The sequence below is a fragment of the Amphiura filiformis genome, chromosome 14 (genome assembly GCF_039555335.1).
Source record: "Amphiura filiformis chromosome 14, Afil_fr2py, whole genome shotgun sequence".
Taxonomy (NCBI): domain Eukaryota; kingdom Metazoa; phylum Echinodermata; class Ophiuroidea; order Amphilepidida; family Amphiuridae; genus Amphiura; species Amphiura filiformis.
In genome coordinates, this window is record NC_092641.1 from 66,833,504 (window position 1) to 66,857,668 (window position 24,165).

General features: G+C 36.2%; 1 protein-coding gene across 1 annotated transcript; it reads left to right on the top strand.

Moving 5' to 3' along the window:
• Window positions 1–11,944: 11,944 nt before the first annotated feature.
• On the top strand, window positions 11,945–20,199 carry LOC140169595 (lactadherin-like). The gene is made up of 4 exons (XM_072192860.1): window positions 11,945–12,005; window positions 15,973–16,340; window positions 18,758–18,896; window positions 20,168–20,199. Exons 1-4 carry the CDS (start codon window positions 11,945–11,947, stop codon window positions 20,197–20,199), a joined length of 600 nt encoding a protein of 199 aa, XP_072048961.1.
• Window positions 20,200–24,165: the final 3,966 nt, after the last annotated feature.

Genomic DNA, 24,165 nt, shown 5'->3' on the forward strand with positions numbered 1-24,165 from the left:
AAGAGCTTTTCCGACAGTGTAACCTCCAAAACGCATAAAAATGTAAAGAGCCCAATACGTAACAAAAAATTAGAACCATTCGAATTTTTTCTTTCTTCGATAAATATTAACTGGAGGTCAGGTCATGTCCATATATGCGGAAAAAAAATCCCGATAAAAGAGCTTTTCCAACAGTGTAACCTCTAAAACGCATAGAAAATGTATAAAGCCCAGTACGTTACAAAAAATAGAACCACTCGAATGTTTTTCTTTCTTCGATAAATATTAACCGGAGGACAAGTCATGTCCATATATGCGAAAAAATCCGGATAAAAGAGCTTTTCCGACAGTGTAACCTCCAAAAGGCATAAAAATGTCAAGGGCCCAATACGTAACAAAAAATTAGACCCACTCGAATTTTTTTCTCTCTTCGATAAATATTAACTGGAGGTCAGGTCATGTCCATATATGCGAAAAAATCCGGATAACGACAGTGTAACCTCCAAAACGCATAAAAAATGTATAGAGCCCAATACGTAACAAAAAATTAGACCCACACGAATTTTTTTGTTTCTTCGATAAATATTAACCGGAGGTTAAGTCATGTCCATATAAATTATACGAATAAATCCGGATAAAGGAAGCTTTTCCGACAGTGTAACCTCCAAAACGCATAACGTAGCAAAAAAATTAGACCCACTCGATTTTTTTTTTCTTCGATAAATATTAACTGGAGGTCATGTCATGTCCATATATGCGAAAAAATGCGGTAAAAGAGCTTTTCCGACGGTGTAACCTTCAAAACGCATAAAAATGTAAAAGAGCCCAATACGTAACAAAATTTTTTTTTTCTTTCTTCGATAAATATTAACTGGAGGTCAGGTCATGTCCATATATGCGAAAAAATTTGGATAAAAGGGCTTTTCCGACAGTGTAACTTACAAAACGCATAAAAAATGTATAGAGCCCAATACGTAACACAAATTAGACCCACTCGAATTTTTTTCTTTCTTCGATAAATATTAACTGGAGGTCAAGTCATGTCCATATATGAGAAAAAATCCGGATAAAAGAGCTTTTCCGACAGTGTAACCTCCAAAACGCATAAAAATGTAAAGAGCCCAATACGTAACAAAAAATTAGACCTACTCGATTTTTTTTCTTTCTTCGATAAATATTAACTAGAGGTTAGGTCATGTCCATATATGCGAAAAAATCCGGATAAAAGGGCTTTTCCGACAGTGTAATCTCCAAAACGCACAAAAAATGTAAAGAGCCCAATACGTAACAAAAAATTAGACATACTCGAATTTTTTTCTTTGTTCGATAAATATTAACTGGAGGTCAGGTCATGTCCATATATGCGAAAAATCCGGATAAAAGAGCTTTACCGACCGTGTAACGCATAAAGAATGTATAGAGCCCAATACGTAACAAAAAATTAGACCCACTCGAATTTTTTTCTTTCTTCGATAAATATTAAATGGAGGTCAGGTCATGTCCATATATGCGAAAAAATCCGGATAAAAGAGCTTTTCCGACAGTGTAACCTCCAAAACGCATACAAAAATGTATAGAGCCCAATACGTAACAAAAAATTAGACCCACTCGAATTTTTTTCTTTCTTCGATAAATATTAACCGGACGTCAAGTCATGTCCATATATGAGAAAAAATCCGGATAAAAGAGCTTTTCCGACAGTGTAACCTCCAAAACGCATAACGTAACAAAAAATTAGACCCACTCGAATTTTTTTCTTTCTTCGATAAATATTAACTGGAGGTCAGGTCCTGTCCATATATGCGAAAAAATCCGGATAAAAGAGCTTTTCCGACAGTGTTACCTCAAAAACGCATAAAAAATATACAGAGCCCAATACGTAACGAAAAATTAGACCCACTCGAATTTTTTTCTTTCTTCGATAAATATTAACTGGAGGTCAGCTCATGTCCATGTATGCGAAACAATCCGGATAAAAGAGCTTTACCGACAGTGTAACCTCCAAAACACATAAAAAATGTATAGAGCCCAATACGTAACAAAAAATTAGACCCACTCGAATTGTTTTCTTTCTTCGATAAATATTAACTGGAGGTCAGGTCATGTCCATATATGAGAAAAAATCCGGATAAAAGAGCTTTACCGACCGTGTAAAGCATAAAGAATGTATAGAGCCCAATACGTAACAAAAAAATTAGACCCACTCGATTATTTTTCTTTCTTCGATAAATATTAAATGGAGGTCAGGTCATGTCCATATATGCAAAAAAATCCGGATAAAAGAGCTTTTCCGACAGTGTAACCTCCAAAACGCATAAAAAATGTAAAGAGCCCAATACGTAACAAAAAATTAGACCCACTCGAATTTTTTCTTTCTTCGATAAATATTAACCGGATGTCAAGTCATTTCCATATATGCGAAAAAATCCGGATAAAAGAGCTTTTCCGACAGTGTAACCTCCAAAACACATAAAAAATGTAAAGAGCCCAATACGTAACAAAAAATTAGACCCACTCGAATTTTTTTTCTTTGTTCGATAAATATTAACTGGAGGTCAGGTCATGTCCATATATGCGAAAAATCCGGATAAAAGAGCTTTACCGACCGTGTAACGCATAAAGAATGTATAGAGCCCAATACGTAACAAAAAATTAGACCCACTCGAATTTTTTTCTTTGTTCGATAAATATTAACCGGATGTCAAGTCATTTCCATATATGCGAAAAAATCCGGATAAAAGCTTTTCCGACAGTGTAACGCATAAAAATGTAAAGAGCCCAATACGTAACAAAAAATTAGACCCACTCGAATTTTTTTTCTTTCTTCGATAAATATTAACCGGATGTCAAGTCATTTCCATATATGCGAAAAAAATCCGGATAAAAGAGCTTTTCCGACAGTGTAACCTCCAAAACACATAAAAAATGTAAAGAGCCCAATACGTAACAAAAAAATTAGACCCACTCGAATTGTTTTCTTTGTTCGATAAATATTAACTGGAGGTCAGGTCATGTCCATATATGCGAAAAAATCCGGATAAAAGAGCTTTACCGACCGTGTAACGCATAAAGAATGTATAGAGCCCAATACGTAACAAAAAATTAGACCCACTCGAATTTTTTCTTTCTTCGATAAATATTAACCGGATGTCAAGTCATTTCCATATATGCGAAAAAATCCGGATAAAAGAGCTTTTCCGACAGTGTAACCTCCAAAACACATAAAAATGTAAAGAGCCCAATACGTAACAAAAATTAGACCCACTCGAATTGTTTTCTTTGTTCGATAAATATTAACTGGAGGTCAGGTCATGTCCATATATGCGAAAAATCCGGATAAAAGAGCTTTACCGACCGTGTAACGCATAAAGAATGTATAGAGCCCAATACGTAACAAAAATTAGACCCACTCGAATTTTTTTTCTTTGTTCGATAAATATTAACTGGAGGTCAGCTCATGTCCATATATGCGAAAAAATCCGTATAAAAGAGCTTTACCGACAGTGTAACCTCCAAAACACATAAAAAATGTATAGAGCCCAATACGTAACAAAAAAAATCCAGCCGAAAACACTGACAAATATTTTGTTCTAAAAATACTCAAAATGACTCTAGAAATAGTCACAAATGACTCAAAATGAGTTACTGGGTCAATATAAAGTAATTCTATAACAAAAACACGCACTAATAGTAATAACCATAATTTGCTTTAAAAATAACCAGAGCCCAATACGTAACAAGAAAAATTCTATGTCTAAAGAAAAAACACTGTCAATTTTTTTTCTAGAAGACTCAAAATGACTCAAAATGAGTTATTGAGTCAATATAAAGTAATTCTATAACAAAAACATGCACCTAATAACCATAATCAGCTTTGTTCTAGAATTATTCAAAATGACTCAAAATGAGTTACCGGGTCAATATAAAGTAAGTTTATAGCAAACAAAAAATGCAACTAATCACCACAATAACCAGAGACCAATACGTAACAAAACAATTCTAAGTCTAGAGAAAAAACACTGTAAAAAATAATTTTCTAGAACGACTCAAAATGACTCAAAAGGATTTACTGAGTCAATATAAAGTAATTCTATAACAAAAACATGCACCTAAAACCCATAATTTGCTTTAAAAATAACCAGAGCCCAATACGTAACAAAAAAATTCTAAGTCTAGAGAAAAAACACTGTCAAAAATTTTTTCTAGAAATACTCAAAATGACTCAAAAGGATTTACTGAGTCAATATAAAGTAATTCTATAACAAAAACATGCATTTAATCATGATAATGTCCTTTTAAAATAACCAGAGGCCTATACATAAGAAATAAATTCCAAGTCTAGAGATAAAACACTGTTAAATATTTTGTTCTAGAAAGACTCAAAATGAGTTACTGGGTCAATATAAAGTACTTCTATAAAAACACATGCACATAATATCCATAACTTGCCTGAAAAACAACTGGAGCCCAATACGTAACAAAAAATGTATAGAGCCCAATACGTAACAAAAACCACTACAGAGGGAGGGAGTATGAATAAAGTAATTTTAATCAAATTTTAGTTTTGTTACGTATTGGGCGGATGAATTATTTTTGCCACTTTTTGTTCTAGGTAGAAGAGGTTGAGCCCAATACGTATCAAATTGATACGTACTGGGATTTTGTTACGTACTGGGCTCTTACAAACGTCAAGTTTATCGTCAGCCACAATGTAAAGGTAGCGCCGCTCTTGATAGTATCTAGTGCCTTCTTTACTTCCTTATTTGTCAAGAGTTTGAAACAAGTTCTTGGTGTCTCATTGCTGAAGCATCCGGATCCAACTTCTAAAGGGAAGTATTTCAACTCACATCTTGCTTCTTGTCCTTCTATGATAAGGTTTTCTGTAGGTATCGTCAGATCTTCTCACTTGGTGAGTCCTGAGTAGATGCTAATAGCTGCTAATGTCTGGTCTCCTTGACTTGGTCACTAATTTTGACTGAGTGTAAACTTTGTCTTCGCCCCATACCACTTTCCAATCCTCACAGTTCTAAAGTCTGTCTTGAGTCTTGTCACCCAACCAGGCTACTTTACTATATCGTGTGCCTTCTTCTGTCTTGAACGCTATGCTAGTGCGGATTTGTTTGTCATCCCATATTCCAGAATGTTAAAGACAACGAGAAAGAGCACAACTGATCATGCTGATAGAGGGTAGCCTAGGAATAATCATCTGGAACATAAACCAGTCAGTTGTCCACTTCTCCGTATGTACTCGTACAAACATAATAGTTGTGGAATGTGATACCTTCAAGAGCAAACTGGATCTATATGCATTGGACAGGTCTACCCAGGCCACAACAATTTCTCTAGCAAGTTTGCGTCTGACATCACTGTCACCATTTTGGCAGCCGTCTTTGATTTACCATAACGAAATCCCTGTCGTTCTAAATAAATTAAATAATAATAATAATAATATTTATTTCTTATATAGCGCAATTACATCAAAAAAACTCAAGGCGCTTTACAAAACATGACATTAAAAGCACATACATTTGTAAAATATGAGAACAATATTTGAATTTACAATTTTAAAACATACAAATAGTTTGAGGAAACCAAAATATTAAAAACCAGTTTGAAAAAGACAAGCAAGATATTGCACAGCATGAGCCTAAAAAGGCAAGATCGAACAAAATGCAATTGACTGTGAAATATACATTATAAAACGACAAATAGCAAACAATGCAATCACAATACATATTGCACAACATAAATGCAACAGCAATTTCGAGATCAAGAAAAGCAAGAAGCCATGCAACATGCATTATGCAAAAATTAAATAAGAGAAATGTTACCGCAATACGCATTCACAAGTAAACACAGCGCACGGAAACAAAAAACCCTTGGAATGCGATTGCAATTACATTTCACAAAAATCATACAACAAGATATATGAACAATATTTAAATTTACAATCTTAAAACATACAAAACAATATATTAAAACAAGTTTAAAAAGACAAGCAATATATATATTGCACAGTGTAAGCCTAAAAAGGCACGATTGATCAATCTGCAATTAACCTACATTATAAAACACGCAAAATAGCAAACAATGCACACAATGCATATTGCACAACATAAATGCAACAGTAATATCGAGAACAAAAGCAAGAAGCCATGCAATATGCATTATGCAAAAAATAAATAAGAGAAATGTTACCGCAATACGCACTCACAAGTGAAAAGGCTACAGCGCAAGGAAACAATAAATGCCTTGGAATGCGATTGCAATTACATTTCACAAATCATACAATAAGATATATGAACAATATTTGAATTTACAATCTTAAAAACATACAAAATCCAATATATTAAAACCAGTTTAAAAAGACAAGCAATATATATATATATTGCACAGCGTAAGCCTAAAAAGGCGAGAATGATCAAAATGCAATTAACTGTGAAATATATATTATAAAACCACTAAAAAAGCAAACAATGCACACAATACACATTGCACAACATAAAGGCAACAATAAAATCGAGATCAGAAAAGCAAGAAGCCCTGCAACATGCATTATGCGAAAATTAACATAAAATATACATAATATATTACACATGCAAAAACAAATATGACTCAAGATAACAGCAAACATCAAAATGACATAAAAATTGTTTAACAATTGTATGCCTTCTTAAATAAATGGGTCTTAAGCAACGTTTTGAAGTTGGTGACAGAAGACGCTAGCCTGATGTGATCCGGAAGTTGATTCCATAGATGAGGAGCGGAAGCACAAAAGGCACGGTCACTATAATAAATAGTGTTTCCTTTTGACGGCGGACGAAGAAGGTTCTTTGATGATGAGCGAAGAGAGCGACACGGGTGATATGAGCAGACGAGGTCTTTAATGTATGCTGGTGCCAAATCACACAAAGATTTGTATGTAAGTAGAAGTATCTTGTACTCGATACGGTATTGAACTGGCAGCCAGTGTAGTTCTTCCAGAACTGGTGTGATATGGTCGCGATATTTGCACCGCGAAACCAACCTTGCAGCTGAATTCTGGAGACGCTGCAACTTGGCGATATCACAATCAGGGAGGCCGAAGAGTAAACTGTTGCAGCAATCCAGGCGTGATGACACAAATGCGTGAACAAGGCGTTCTGTTGCGTTGGAATCAAGGTACTTGCGTATCTGACCTATTCTGTAGATGGCAAATGATGCAGATTTGGTGATGCTCTTAATATGAAGAGCTTATTTCCAAACCGTGTTAAGTCCACAAGATTCACTTTGAAGAAAATCAGGAATTTTCTTTATGGCAATGAAAAAAAGTTCGATTTCTATAAAAATTACAGTGAAGTGAATGTGACATATATAGGACCATAAAAACATGTTAAGTTAAAATCTAGAGACTTTTGATTTTTTTGTATGAATTAATTTGTTTTAGAAATAGCATGGACTTAACACGTTTTGACACAAAACGCAATTTCTGGCATGGACTTAACACATTTTGACACAAAACATAGTATCTGTAACACAGAACTAACCATATTTTTCTCAAACTAGTCTTAAAAGATAACAAATTTATTAGAAACATACAAAATGTGATTCTCTCTACTATAAAACACAATTTGGCCACAAAACACCTTGCATCTCGAATGCTGCCCATTTTTTACCAAAATTCGACGTTTAAAATAGTTCAAAATTCAAAACTTAGTTGAATTGCATTTCTCAGAATTAAATAAACATCATTTCACTAACAATAAGTGATGACCTGAAATATCCACTTGTTTTAACACATTATCACAAATATTTCCCCATGCTGCCACCCTAATCTCATATTGACAGTCGTAAGTTTTTAAGTCCTAAGTTTTTTTATACATTTAACTTTAAAATTATACCTTGAATTTAGTAGCACATTTTAATAATCATACAAAATAATAATATCAAAAACTAACTCTACCACCGTCCTCTAACATTAATTCTACCATCACAGCCTCTCCCTCTCCCCCTTCCCACCCTATTCATGTCTTTCTGGAGGTATCTATCAAATATTTCAGAAATCCCATACAAACTAAGCCTACTAATATAAAACAAAACAACAACAACTTTTTATGCAGACCAAATTCATTTATACTAGTCTCAGGACCAAACAAGAACGTTGGCGATTATTGGAAGCCCTATGCCGTGCTACTTGCCTACAAGCTGCCCACAAGGACAGTGTTCGTGGACTTAACACAGTTTGCTACAAAACTGGATTGGACTTAACACGTTTTGGAAAAAAATCGATACTTTGTGTGTCAATATTTCCGAACTTGACTAATTTTGGGAAAAAACAAACACATTGCTGGATAGCCCTAGTTACTCACTACCCATTTTCATCAAAATCTCAATTTTGAAGGTGGGTGGACTTAACACGGTTTGGAAATAAGCTCTTCATATGTTGCTTCATATCAAGTCTGCTATCAAAAATGACCCCAAGATCACGTGCTGACTCAGATGCATTAATGACAGAATCACCGATCATCAAAGGTGGGAGAGGTGATGACTGAACATATCGGGAACTCATGTGAACGACCTCCGTCTTTGAGTCGTTTAGCATAAGCTTGTTGGAAACAGCCCATGACTTCACATCGCTGACGCACTTTTCAAGCCTGCTCAAATCTTTGGATCTCTCAGACCGATCCAATATCATATATAGCTGGGTATCGTCAGCATAGATCATGTGATTTAATCCATGAGAAGCAATGATATCACCAAGAGGGCAGTGTACATAGTAAAAATAGAAGGACCAAACACTGAACCCTGTGGAACACCTTCTTCCAACAAGTGCTCATCAGAAAGCACACCGCCAATATCAATGCACTGAGTACGACCCCGTAAGTACGTGGAGAACCATTTCAAGGCTGTTTGAGTAATACCGTAGCGTTGACACAGACGATGGAGAAGGATGTCATGATCAATCGTGTCAAACGCTGCCGAGAAATCGAGCAGGATCAGCACGGCTTCTTGATGCTGATCAACTGCCCGCAGGAGATCATTTTGAACACGCAACAGGGCCGTCTCAGTGCTATGATACTTGCGGTTTGCTGACTGCATTGGTGCAAATAGACCATTATCTTGCAAATAAGCATTGATCTGTGATGATGCTACCCTTTCGATGGTCTTAAACAAGAACTTTAGATTTGATATGGGTCTGTAGTTTTTCAATACTTCCGGATCAATACCAGGCTTTTTCAGCAGTGGAACTACCCTTGCGACTTTCAGCTCAGATGGCATTTCGCCCGTCGTCAGAGATTTGTTGACTACGCTAGTAATACACGGAAGAATGACATCTAGGCAGTCCTTGAGCAGCGAAGATGGAATCGGGTCAAGAGGGCATGATTTTGCGGCTGATTCGAGAATAATCTTCCGTACTGTCTCTTCCGAAACCGGGCTGAAAGCGCTAAACTCACTATTACATGTATCGCGAATGTCAACAGATATCTCTGGACACGTAGATTTATCCATTTCTTCCCGAAGCTTCTTGATCTTTGTGCAGAAGAAATCGGCGAATCTGTTAGCGAGAGACTTTGCATCAACGTGGGATGGAAGAGCAGGTGTTGAAGCAGCAGCTGGACGACTCATTTTATCGACGACACGAAATAGCTGGCGGTCATTACACTCAGATATTTCTGCGCGATGGTGGTCACATTTCGCCTGTTCCAACATGCGAGTGTAGCACTTACATTGATCAACGTGAATTTGTCTATCAACTTCAAGTTGAGACTTCTTCCACTTCCGCTCAAGACGACGCTTAGTCTGCTTCGCAGCACGTAGTTCATCTGTGTACCACGGCGCGTTGGGGCGCAGAGTCATAGATTTAGACTTCAAAGGAGCATGCCGGTCTAATACTTCGCGAAGAACGTGCTCATATTGATTAACACTCTGCGAAAGATCGTCAGCCGGATCTGTGGACAACACTGATGTCTCGATGTCGTACTTAAAAAGATCAACATTGATCTTCTTAAGATCGCGGTAGTTGACCACTTGCTTCACTGGTTTTGGACGTGCAATGTCAATAAGACACTTGACTAAGTGATGATCAGATGGCATGCCAGTTACGACTTCAACATCAGATACAAGATCATCAAACTTCCTTGAGATAAGTAGGTCAAGTGTATGTCCACGACGATGGGTAGCACCCGTGACGTGTTGTTGGAGCCCAGCAGAGTCCAGCATGCTCTTCATGACGTTGGCGTAGTGATCACCGTCTTCGTCCAGATGGAAATTAAAATCGCCAACTAGAATCAATCTAGCCGGGTCAATGGACAGTACCTCAAGGAGGGTGGAGAATTCCCTGAAGAAAGCCGTCACAGTAAGTTTGTTTTCCTTTGACGGGGGCGGCCGATAGATAGCGACAAGTCTTAATGGCGGTGACCTTGTTTCAGAGACGCAACAGTCCATGTACTCAAAGGATTTAAACACCATGAGGTGATTTTCCTTGACATCAAGTCCTTTGTGTGAAAGAAGGAAACTCTCTCCACCTTTCTTATGTTCACGTGCTAAATGCTGCATGCGAAAATTAGGCAATGTGTTGCTCAAGTCCGCAAGTGGACGGCCATCGCGACCATCCCTTCTAACCAAGATTCTGTAATTGCAAGAATATCGATCTTGTGGTCAATAACGAAGTCAGATACTGATGTTGTTTTCTTTTCATCGAACCAGCGTTCCAATGAGCAAGGCGTGATGATGGATAACCTTTCTTTGTTTTAGTGGTGTTATTTATCGGAACACGGGTGAAATTCAGTTCGTTGACCGATCTAGTCAAGGTTGAATCGATTCTGGAGCTGGTGATGCGTGTAGTGATGTTATTAGATATCGGAACACGGGTAAGATTCAGTTCGTTGACCGATTTAGTCGAAGTTAATCCGATTCTGGAGCTGGTGGTGCGTGTAGGGATAATAAAAGTTCTGCGCATCCTACCTCCGCGGTATCCTCTCTTTGTGGGTCTAGCGATTTTCCATTCTTTGAGTCGGTCCCATACTTCAGTTGTGAATGGGCGCTGAACAAAAGTGTTGATCACACCTCTGCCAATATCCATCAGCATGTCCTTGGAGTAAGTTAGACGACACATGATAAAAATTTTTACAAAGTACTGAGTTTATGACTGTCGAATTCAGTGCCATACACAACAACGATAATAGCAAAGTACATGAAGCAAGTCCTTGTTTTGACTAAGACAGGCAATTTAAGGCGATTCTTTGATCAAACGAGTCTTTCAAAATGTTTGTATGTACTCACAAAGTCCATGTAATATTATAATAATGATGCAAAACCGTAGAAAATTAGAAAATATAGACCACAAAATACGAGCGAAATAAAAGACGATGCAGCCGTCAACAGCGCCATCTATCATTTGAATTCCTTGACCCCCAAAACCTATGACTAGACACCAAAACCACCATGTTATAATTGAAGACAAAGGTAAAAAGACAAGTTTGCGTCTGACGTCACTGTCAATCAAATTCTCTACGATCCTTGATTGGTTAATTAGCGCATACAAGGATGGTCGATTTATCTGGTGCCGATCGGAGAAAAGGAATAGCAGTAAATGGCGAAAAATTACGTACTTTTACAAGGCAAAAAGCAACTTTTCTAGGCATTGTTGACACGGTGCCTTCGCGAAAGAAAGTTTCCTACTATTAAGACCTAGTTTTTGAGATGGTTTGTATGTTTGAAGGTGCAAAATTAACAATAAGGCGCCCGGTTTTACCGCCGTCTTCAACAACTCATATCATCACGACACTTTCAAACAAACCGTGCTACAAACCGTGCTCGAGTTTAATTGACAGATGACGCATCTTTCATTATAGGTTGAATTTGAAGGAAATTATACCCGATAAATAAAATGGCGGCCATATTGGAAGCCATCTTGAATTTACCATAATGTAATCCCTGCCTGGTCTTCTAAATATTTTTAATGAATTTCCTGTCCCCCAAACCTATGACTAGACACCAAAATCACCATGCTATACTGGAAGAACGTCTTACTGAAGTGACACACAGTATATACAAGTAAATCCATAGCAGATACTATTAATTCAGCATTTCTTCTATAGACCACTTGACATCACTGTTTATCAACAAAAGCGAGGGACTCGTCTATCGATATGCTCGAACGAGCCGCTACACTGTTCAATGGCTTTCTTGTATTGTATTAAATGGCGGGCGATTTAAAATGCACATGCCCTTAGCAGACTACGATGCGTACGCACACTGCAGGGCAAAGAACAATGTAAATTGTCATAATGCGCGCGCATACTGCCGGGCAATGACGTCACATGCCAAGTGGTCTATAGACGAATCTAAATTCACGCATTCCTACACCTGACTAGCAGCCTTTAGTTGGGTAGCCGTCGGCTACAATGCACTCAAAATGTGAAATGATTCGGCCTTGGCGGAAATTTTAAACTGCATTCCATCACCCGTTTTACACCTTCCGCGAAAACACAGGCAGACAAAAGAATAACACAATACAGTTCCCTTCGACATGTTCGACACAGCATGGTATATTCGCTGTTGAAGTGACATAATAATCGGATTAACTACACGCGGTATCTATGCATTGATGTACTCATGGTACTTGCGAACAAAAGCATTATGTAGGGCCTATGAATAGATGCGACAGGATTACCTGCGGAATTATCTCCATTATATATATTATTAGCTATTATCCTCGTCCGTGCATCTTCTCTAGGTGTTAGGCGGCTTTTATTTGCACAATTGGACGCTCAAAGCACCAGGTTGGTGCTAGCGGCTACCCAAAGATGTCCGACCAAATCCTGACCATGACTTGGCTACTTGGATTCGTCTATACAAGTCCAATTGAAACACTTACTGTATGGGACGTTTCAAGAGCTAAGGTCTGCTCTTTTCATCAGCCAGATGATGCACTGATCTGCTTGGGTTGCCAGTTGACTTCTTGTTGGTATTGAATGAAGCAACACTCTCATCACCAGACATCATAAAGGTGGCTTAAGGGATCCAAAATGAGCGTTTATTGCGTTTCGACAGTATTTTTTGTGGGACATGAGAGCACCTCAGACCTATCGAATTGCATTCTGAATACGAAGCATGTCTTTCTGATATCAAATAATTTTCATTTTTTTTAAATCACAATATAATACAAATTTTATGACAAATTATAAAATTTGATATTTTTCAAATTTTTGATATATAACAGTCCTCGAAGTAAATTATATAAATCTAATGACATATTCTTAAAGTGTATGTAGCAGGGAGGAAAAGCCGACGGTCAATTGAAAATTTTGACCTTTCATATTAAAGTAGCCATGGTCACATTTTAACATGTGAGGGCGGGCTTCATTAAGCTTCATGTGCACCAAGATCCTGCCTTAACTGTGTAATCCAATAGGAAAATGAAGAAAATTTGGATTTTGACCCTCAAAACTCCAACCTAGCATGATTTTTAGAAAAAATGCATCTGTGGAATACTACTTACTATCAAGTAGTGAAAGCCACATTTCATGAAACATTAGCACATTTTTGTAAAATGGCCCTGCGTGCTCAAAAATTTGGCCCTAAAATACATACACACATGTTAAGACATAGGAAGCCATTGATAATGCTGGGACACACAATTTGGGAATTTCAGGCGAGCTACTTTTCCTCATAACATTGCCAATTGTAAAACATAATTGGTTTTTGACAAGACGAAATGTATATTATATGCCCTAATGGATTCTGGCATTGTTGTCTAATACCCCTGATTATAATCACGCATCATTTCCAGTTAGTTCCGCGCTGCCGAAAAAATTAAGGTTAGCCGAAAGGTTTTTCATGCGCTTGATTTCAGAGGGGCGTAAGTTCATAACAGAAACAGCCATGCAGAAAATGAACAAGCCTACCGGGAGGTATAAGCCTACTTTAATAATTATAATAGAATATCGATCCACGGTCAAGACATGAAACTTGGCTTAGCTCGTGCCTGGAGCTCGTGATGCGCCGGGGGATTTGGGGGGGGGTGAGGGGGCACAAGCCGTTTTCGGCAATTTTCATGAGGATTTTATAAATTTTAAAATCGATTGGGGGCACTTCCTCTGGCCCCTATGCCCGCCCCATGAAGATACGCCACTGTCTAGAAAATGTGTTGATATTAAATTTATAGAGCCTTGATATCTTTGATGAAATAAATAAATAACATCAACAACAACATCACAAAGCAATTATTTGTAAATTGAATTTGGGAATATTCAACAAGACAGACTTAGCAGGCCTACAAATTTCTGAATTATATAAAGTGAAAAACAATCAATCACTGTAGTCAGCGAATCAATCAAATAGGCCTATACAAAAACTATAACAGAAAGGAGCAAGAAAGAATAAAGAAATAGTGAATAAAAAAGAAAGAAAGAAAGAAAAAGAAATGATAAAAGAAAAGGAGAAAAGGAGAAAGCAAAGAGGGAAGAACAAAAGTAAAAATGAGAAAAGAGGAAAAAAACCGAAGTTTCAGCCACACGGGGACTCGAACCCACAAAAATTAATCATAATAGATTCAAAGTCCACCGCTCTATCCGCTCGGCCACACATCAGCTTACGCAATTGATTGTCCTCGAAGGGGACATATAATTATAATTTGACGCAATGACGTGATTACAATTGCGTCCGCATAATGGCTCTTAGAATAAACACGCATGTCGGCGCTGAAATTTTGGACGAACCCGATGGAGAAAAACCTCGTTTTTTGCAAAACTAGCTTCAATTTCGAGTGAAAATCAAATGGAATAACAATTGGCAGAATGTTGAGAAATAATGTAGGTATTCAGATGTCTAAATTAACGTCCCGTAATCAAGATATCGATAATTTCACAAACCAGCTTTTTCTCAAGCAAATTCTCCAAAATTTCCCCCAAAACGGGCTTTTAAAATTTAATCGGTACTGTATTTGGTTCTTCCCCATGGCAACATTATTTCTTTGATCGATTTGTAGTACAATACGAAAAAGAAGAAAATAATCACTCGGCGTGGATTTATACGGGGCGCACATTTGAATAAAACGTCATGGAACGTGTTTTTGATCTTGTGAACATGGTGCGTAAAAATGCTTTAAACGAAGGATTTTCAAACTTATTCTAAAAATTTGTATATAACACACACAAAAATGTTAAGCTACATCCAATGCACCAACATTTCACTCGCTGCGATATTTGATTACTGAGAAAACTCTGTTTTAGAGAACAACTTTATACGTCTTTTATACGTTTTTTATACGTTTCTTCGTGTAACCTTAAGGGCTGGGGTATGAACGTTTGGACAGTATTTATTTTGGGACATTAGAGCACATCAGACATATCGAATTGCATTCTGAATACGAAGAATGTCATTCTGATATCAAATAATTTTGGTTTTTGAAATTCGCAATTTAATACACATTTTATGGCAAATCATTAAAAAATGATATTTTTGATATTTAACAGTACTCGAAGTAAACTTTATAAATCTGATGATTTATACTTAACGTGTATGTAGGTGGGATGAAATGCCGACGATCAATTGAAAATTTTGACCTTTCGTATTGAAGATATGGATTTTTTTCCCAAAACACCACAAAAAACTAGGTCTTTTTGGGAAAAAAATCTATATCTTCAATATGAAAGGTCAAAATTTTCAATTGACCGTCGGCTTTTTCCTCCCTGCTACATACACTTTAAGAATATATCATTAGATTTATATAATTTACTTCGAGGACTGTTATATATCAAAATTTGAAAAATATCAAATTTTTATAATTTGTCATAAAATTTGTATTATATTGTGATTTTCAAAAATGAAAATTATTTGATATCAGAAAGACATGCTTTGTATTCAGAATGCAATTCGATAGGTCTGAGGTGCTCTCATGTCCCACAAAAAATACTGTCGAAACGCAATAAACGCTCATTTTAGATCCCTTAAGGTATCCTCCTCGGAAAATTTATCATAAAATTATTGCTTTAACTTTGTATCTTTTAGCCGCTGCTTGCCAAGCACGTCTTGGTTTAGAGGATGGTCGTATACTTGACAATCAACTAACGGCTTCTTCCGTACCGGACGGCAACCGTGGACCTAGTAATGCTCGTCTGAATCGCCTAGCACAATACCCTACTACTGGATCGTGGAGTGCCAAATACAATAACGTCAACCAATGGATCCAAGTAGACCTAGGCGTCTCAACATGGGTTACTGGCGTGTTGACTCAAGGAAGAGCTTATAACGTTGATGCGCGCTTTTTTGGAGGTGGCGATTGTTGTCCACAGTGGGTAACAAACTTCAAAGTTCAGTACAGTAATGACGGTACTAATTGGCACTATGTGAAGTCAGCAAACAATCAGGACGCTATGGTGAGTTTTTAGTTTCACGTGGAGAACTGCACGCATTTTTTCACATTGTGTTTTGTGTCTCACATTGAAGCCCATAACAAAATAACATTAGGTTTCACTGCCTGAAAAGAATTGATCAGAACTTGAGTTCTCTCCTGAGGGTAGCATCTGTCAATGAGTTGACCAGATCACCAGGTTCACATTATATGACACAGCTGGGTCAATGATTATATAAGAATGACCTTGTGTGGTGCTTATAGTTCACAGGAAGTGAGTTTTGCATGAAGCAATCTATTACCGTTTAAAACGGCTCCTATGCTCAAGATGATTAAACTTTTGATATCAAATTTGGTATCAACCTTCGAAGGAAAGTGTATAGAAAATTATTATATAAATTATTTTACCATAAACTCATCAGAATCTGATTAAATGGGGATGGAACTAGTGGAGACGTTTTAATTTGGCTGTGTTTAGCTTAAATTAAAGAAACCGTGTTTATCAACAATAACAAGTGTAATACAAACTTTTGCAATGCAAAAAATGCTAAAAATGGTGAAAAGGTGTCAATTTTTGCCCCCAAATTCCCCAAATCAATAAAAACATGAATTTGATGGCCAGTTATTTCAAGTGGTCATAGGTCAAAACAAAGTTACTGACCGATCAATAAATGGTCACAAAACCCATTGTAATTGCAATTTGGAGCTTCAGAGTATATAAATAGTATATCGTGTATAAAAATGCGCTTTATTCCGTAATCAGTAAGTATGATGAACATACCATGTGTAGGTGGAGCATGATGAAAAACTTCCACAGTCCAAATTTGGTGGGAATCGGATCATGAGGGCCCCATTGAAATCAGTGTAAATTGGCCTGGTTCCAAACAGTTTGTTCTACTGAAATATGGTCACGAAAATGCTGGAATGCAAAAAAGAAAATTTTATGACGTCACACTTTGGTACTCTATGTCCTCTAACAATAAAATTTATACAATTACAATTTGACTTCTCAGAAAAAACTAAAAGAGATATGGCACACATGTTATATGCAATACTGTCAGTAATATCTTGGCTAAAAGAAGACGTTTAGTTGGTTTCTTTACTAGCTTGGGTTCAAAAGTTATGTCCGATTAATCAAATCGTTCAGAAATCTTGTTGGGCCACTTTTGCCATGTTTGCGCATATCAAGATTCAAGTTCAACCGCGTAGATATGCTAAATCGTGCATTAAATATCAAAGAACTGATACAAAATAATTATTAGCGGTGTTTCTTCATATAATTCACATGAACTTAATAATAATATGATATTTCTTTAAAATCTATAAACGAAATTATCTTATAAATAAAGTAATTTCTCATATCCCTGAGATATCAACTGAGAAAAGTACAAAACAATGACATTTTGAAATTAAGTTCAGCTGGGATTCTGGGGCGACTATTGACAGCATTTCTGTTGTTACTCTTAACAAATTCTATACACTTCTCATATTTATATGTAATTGTATGCCTCGATAGAGGACGTGAGTGTGGAAAATGAGCTATAAACAATCTTATGGTTTCTGCATGACTCCATGTAGCTCCATGTGCTACCGAATGTCACAACCATAAAAATACGCTCTTCCAACGTGAATTGGGGTTGAAGTTACTGAGCTGAAGCCACAATTCCTAGTAAATGAGGTTATTAATTCAGTGCTTAGTTGTAACTTTCAAAAACTCAAGGAGATATTCTATAATGCAATAATTTTTGAATGCCCCATTGTTTATACACAGACCCTAGAAGACCATTTGGTACGTCCATGGGTCAACTCTATTTAGTCACTTGTCATACTCAGACAAAAGTGGCCCAAGCGGTTTTAAGTCTAGGTTACATAATTGGCCATATCTTCACTTGTATGCCATCGATTTTATTGGAACAAATCTAATCCGGTGGCTAAAGAAATTATCTTGATAAACATATAAATATCAAACCAAAAATATGCAGCATACTTGTATCATTTCATTTTAAAAATTGTACACATTTTATTTTTACACCCTATAGTTTGATCAGGCGGGAAATGTTAGGCTTTTACCACTACGCCGAAAAGTAGACCCACGATAAGAGTGCTATTACTTGACCTGCCTGGTCCATATTTTATGTGTTAGTAGACAAAGTATAGGACTTAATCCGCGATGTTATAAGGCCCGCCGATTACGAGCAGATCAAAGTATAGTATCCCATACAAACCAGAGATGGAGTGATGAAACTAACCAACTGGCTTATCCTTGCAAACTGGATTTCAAAAAGGAGAAATGAAATTAGGTTGAAAAAAGTGGTAAAAAGGGTGACAGAGAAAAGAGAAACCGAGCTGGGGGAGGCAGATTAAAGATACAGTACCTCTTCTAAGTTTGGACAAGCCACACATTTTCTTCTTATTGATATTGAAATCCTATTCCTGTCACAGATATTTGTTGGAAATACAGACCAAACTACGGTTGTCACCAATCTGTTTCCTGCACCTATTGAAGCGTCTTTTATTCGAATACTACCTACCGAATGGAATGTTCGTATTAGCCTTCGTTTTGAAGTCGTTGGCTGTCAAGGTAAGGTAAAGCACGTTGGAAGGTGAAGCATTTTAGGCAGTTGATATTCACAGTACACTTGGTTCTCTTTTAGTTTGCTTTGCACAACGTTATTCGTGTATATTGGCAATTTCAACAACTCTTTCTATATATCTTTTCACCTCCATACAATGCTTAGCACATACAGACAATACAAACCATTGGTCTACTTTTCCTATTCCATGTTGCCATTACACTTTGGCATCCAAGTTGAAGGAACTTGTATTTTCCGAGATTGTCATGTGGCAACAAGCTAATAAACTTTCAACACTGGTCCATGACAACTCTGTCACATCTGGCTTGACGGTTAGTCTATTCATTGATATATTCATTTATCCAGACACCAGTACATCCTTGATGAACCGTCACATTTCCCAAGACACCATTTTCAGTGTTGAAAACAAAATTATGTTTAGAGTGTTTAGAACTACTAAAAACAACAGGTTTTGTAAATATTTTTTACATCCTGGTCAAAGGTCTATCACTAGGCAAAGTTAAAAAAACCCATGAAGGGTCATATCCATGAGTGTGAGGACGTACAAATATTTTTCTCTTAATAGACGTTCGTAGGACTAGGGGTCGCACCTCTGCCCTTCACATTCTGACGGTAGAAAAATCAGATTTAGGCCTAGGTAGTACCATTCATAACGTGTCGTAGTTCGGAAAGTCACGTAAAGCTGGTAGTCCCGTGTACAGAAGGGTCAACCTTGTATACGTGATTGTTTTAGAGCTCGATCAGGGAAGGGCGAACATCTCCGGTTGTGGTATCTGTAGAATCACTTCCTCTAGGTTCCAGTGGACCTTGCCCTTGAAAAAAAACCCGAAGGCCTATATTAATGTATTCCAGTAGCTAAAGCGTTGCTTTTGGGGAGGACAAAAGATAATAATTAAACCATTGTTGATGTAAATGAATGTTTTCCTTTCAGCTTATTCGTCGATGAAATAGGTATTACACAATAAGGAAACATTATTTATTTTAGCACAAATACTTTGAATAAGGACTGAATTTTAATCAAATCGTCGGACGCATCACATACTGGTTGTCACAGCAGAGTTCAGAATTTTCCAGTGATTTTTAATTTAGGGATTTTCCCTGATCATGGGTTGCCAGTTCAAGTCTGTATTTCACACTTTCCATATCCACAGAACTTTCTTGATTTTAATTACAATAGCATTCCCCCAGGGAGCCTATGTCAGTCCATTTAGTTCAAGTATATGGACTGTTCCTTATTTTTTTTTATTTCTTATTTCAGACATATTTAAAGAGGGTAGCCAAGATCAGTGATCCAGCACTGCTTTACACAAGGGCCCTCTGTACATGACATCAAGAAAATACAAGTACAAATAAGGTTACAAAGTTACATTATAAATACATTATAAATAGGCATTAAAAGATATAGTATTTTTTTAAAAGCACATAACAAATTAAGTAGCACCAAAGGGATACAAATATCATACACCAATACACACATCATTTGACAAAAATATATTATAGCACCCAGACAAAAAATAAAACAGATACAATCACTCTTCACTTCATACCCGATAAAATACACATGCACCCTGACACATACCAACCTCTCCAACCCCAAGACAACGGAGCACCAAATATACACCTACCACACACATTACACACACCCACACCCCCCCCCCTCAGAGCACCAAATACACACCCCTGTCACAACACACTAAGCCAAAAAACATACAATATCCGCACACAAACACAACACTTTGCTATACACACCCCACGACATACCTGACACACCTTCATTGACACCCCACTAACGTTCATCATTCACAACCAAGGCTCAACACACACCCAAAAAATGCACACAAGTCCTTCATACCTCCGCATATATACGTACGCCCATACAGACATCACCTGTTCACTCAGCCCCCCCCCCCACACCCCCCCACCCAAGGAAAATAAATAAATAGATTAAAAAAAATAAAAATAATTATTTAAAAATAAATGAAAATTCATGAACCTGAGTCAAGTATAAAGGCCTTCAAGTTCTTTTTAAATACCTGTATACTGGTCGAATGTTTGATATGGCAAGGAAGATGATTCCACAGTCCTGCCCCGTGTTTCCTGAAAGTACGCCTTCCCCAGTCAGTTCTGCTGCGTCCAATATAGATGTTATTTGAACTCATGGATCTTGTACCATAACTGTGGGTTTTCATGCTATTAACGATGTTATGCGCCAGGTAATCCGGGGCAAGGCCATGTACACATCTGTAAATAAGAGTTAAAGTAAAATAGTCAGCACGTTGTCTTACAGTCATCCATTTCAGTTCATCGTATATTGCACTAACATGTTTGTCCCGTACTTTACACCTTAATGTTACTCTAGCAACATGATTTTGGAGGATTTGGATTTTATTAACATGCTTATCAGCAGCAGTAGACCAAATTGGGCAGCAATAGTCAATATGAGGTAGTACAATAGCATTATAAAGCATGTTCATGGTATCCTGGTCAATGTATTGCCTAATACGTTTTAAAATACCAAGTCTTTGAGAAATTTTGGAAGCAGTTTTGTCAATGTGAGTTTTCCATTTTAGATGAGGATCGAAAAATAGACCAAGATATTTGAAAACTTGGACCTGCTCCAACATGACCTGATTGAGGGATATATTGAGTTGAGCATCTTTTAATTTGTGGTGAGAGCCAAACAACATGACTTTGGTTTTAGAGGCATTCACAGTAAGCTTATTATTTTCCATCCAATTTGCTACACTTGAAAGCTCCTTATTAAGTACCTCCATTTTCATTGTTTGCAGTTTTTCAACTTTGTGTAATAACAATAGAACATGCATAATTATTTAGGACTCTTGGTGCTACTAAGCAACCAAGATGCATTTTATTTCACTTGCATTTATGACATCTTGGATTGAAGGTGGAATTGAGTCCATCTCCAAAAAGCAATTCAATTTTTTGCGATGCGTCAAATTTGTTTGTAGTTTAAATGATAGAAAGTATTGAGGCTTTTATCTAGTTTTGCTTGTGAAAGCAAATTGGCCAAATTTTTGATCTACAACACACCATCTGTGAGATGATATCCAGAAGAGCTAGTGTAGCCTGGAGTATGTGTAGTGACGTCATCTGCATTTGCTGCAAGTCAACTGAGACATAATATGAAGTGAGTAAATTTACCTATATTTATTGAAGTATTTATGAAAATGCATGCTCTGTTTTTAAGTAATTATTCATCCAAACATGATTGCTGGTGATTAAAAGTGAATATTTAACTTTATCTTGTGATAGTCATGCATAGTTGTGCACCTAAAATATCACATTTTCTATAAGAAATCATTTGAAGAAATGTTTGTTTTAATTTCACCCAAATGAGAAATTTATTATGGAGACAATATTAAAAGTTGTTTGTGCTTATTCACATTATATAATCAGTACAAGAGAAATGTATGTTTGTACCAAATTTAATGATATAAATGTGAGTAATATTGTTTGAACATGTTGAGTTGAGAACTTATACAAAACATTTGTCAATCCCAAAATTGATATTCAACTTGATCAGAAAAGATGTTTCTGAATTTAAGTAATTTTGGACATTTTATTTAATTTTGTGAAAGACAGTCACAATTCCTTTTTATTTTCATAAATGTATTTTGGACATTGCAAATTACAAAATTTTGGTTATTTTGTGAAATCTTTTTGCAGTTCTCGACCTTTCCGTCTTGGTTAAATAACACCACCATTGCGTGTGCATAATACTAGTGAATCTATGGTAGTCTGGAGAGATGATGATGGTTTTACAAACTCATCCAAGAACATCCAGCTGAACCTGTTTAAAGACTGGAATGAAGACTACATGTATGAACTGAATTTGTGATGAACATCAAGCGCCAATAATTGTCGGTATCAACTTTATTGAACTTTGAAACTTAGATTTGCAAAGTTTCAGAATTATATAAATATACAAGAAGTCATTATTATTTTGTTGGATTGTGAAATTATATATACTTATGTTGAATATTAGTTATCCACTTACGAGATAACTTGCTTGTGGAACATTACAGAAATAATTTCATCAGAAGTGTTTTGATTTGCATATTTGTGAAATATAATCAGTGAATCTGATAACAAATCAATTTGTTGTTTGAACTTGTATTAAAGATATAATTTTTGGTATTTTATGATTCTTAAATCTTACATTTAATTGGGAACATCACAATAAGGTTGTGATAACAAAACAATTTTGTTTTGATCTAGTGTGAAAAACCTAATTTTGGTATTTGGATTCCAAACACACCAAAAGGGTAATTTTTGATTCAAATATTTATGTTTGAGTGTATTACTTGATAACATATTACGTGCAAGGTTGAAGCCTACAATCATTAATTTTGTGTATTTAATGATTGATTTCTTTTGTTGAAACTTTCGTTTATTTAATGTGGACTAGTGTCGAAAGCTCGCGTTACTAGTTAACATTAATAGTTTAAAACTTGATACAAATTTGTACCTGTTTTGAATATTTGTGGTTATTAAACATGTGATGTATTATTGACAATTCATGGTTTTTTTTCAACATTTGAGATTATTAAACATGTGATGTATTATTAGCAATTTGTACAGCAATTGAGCAATTGAATAATATATTGAGTTTAAAGATATAATCTTATTTAATTGGATATTGATTACTAGTTGTGAGATTGAAATATGAATATGAAATATGAATATGAAATATAAATATTAAATTATTGTTTAAATATATTTCATCATAGTATAGTGTATATCATTTTGTGTCTAGTATTCTACTGTTTTATTATATTGTGTTCTGAAGAACACTCTTAGTCACATGTGCACCCCGTGTATGTGACATTTTGGCGACCACGATGGGATCGAAACAGTATTCATGAATATGTATTGACACAGATTGATTTTATTAGCATAGTGACTTATCTAATCTTATGTATTAGCCTGTGTATTGACTTGTGAGAACTTTTACAATTGCAGATGCAGTGGCGTCATTTCACCACTACCGGAGCTGGACTGGTTGTTCTGATGTGTCATAAAACAGCAACGGTGTGTTGTATGTATGATTTTAGTAGAACAATTATCCAGATAATTCATTTGTATTGGAGTTGATTCACAAGTCAAAATTTTGGCCCAGTGCATGTTATATTGTTACTACCCATCCATTGAATGACTCAGCAATGTATTATTTTGTGTTATTCCAAAGTTTGTTGTTATAATTCTGTGGATTGTAGTTTTTTTTGTTTTTTTTTA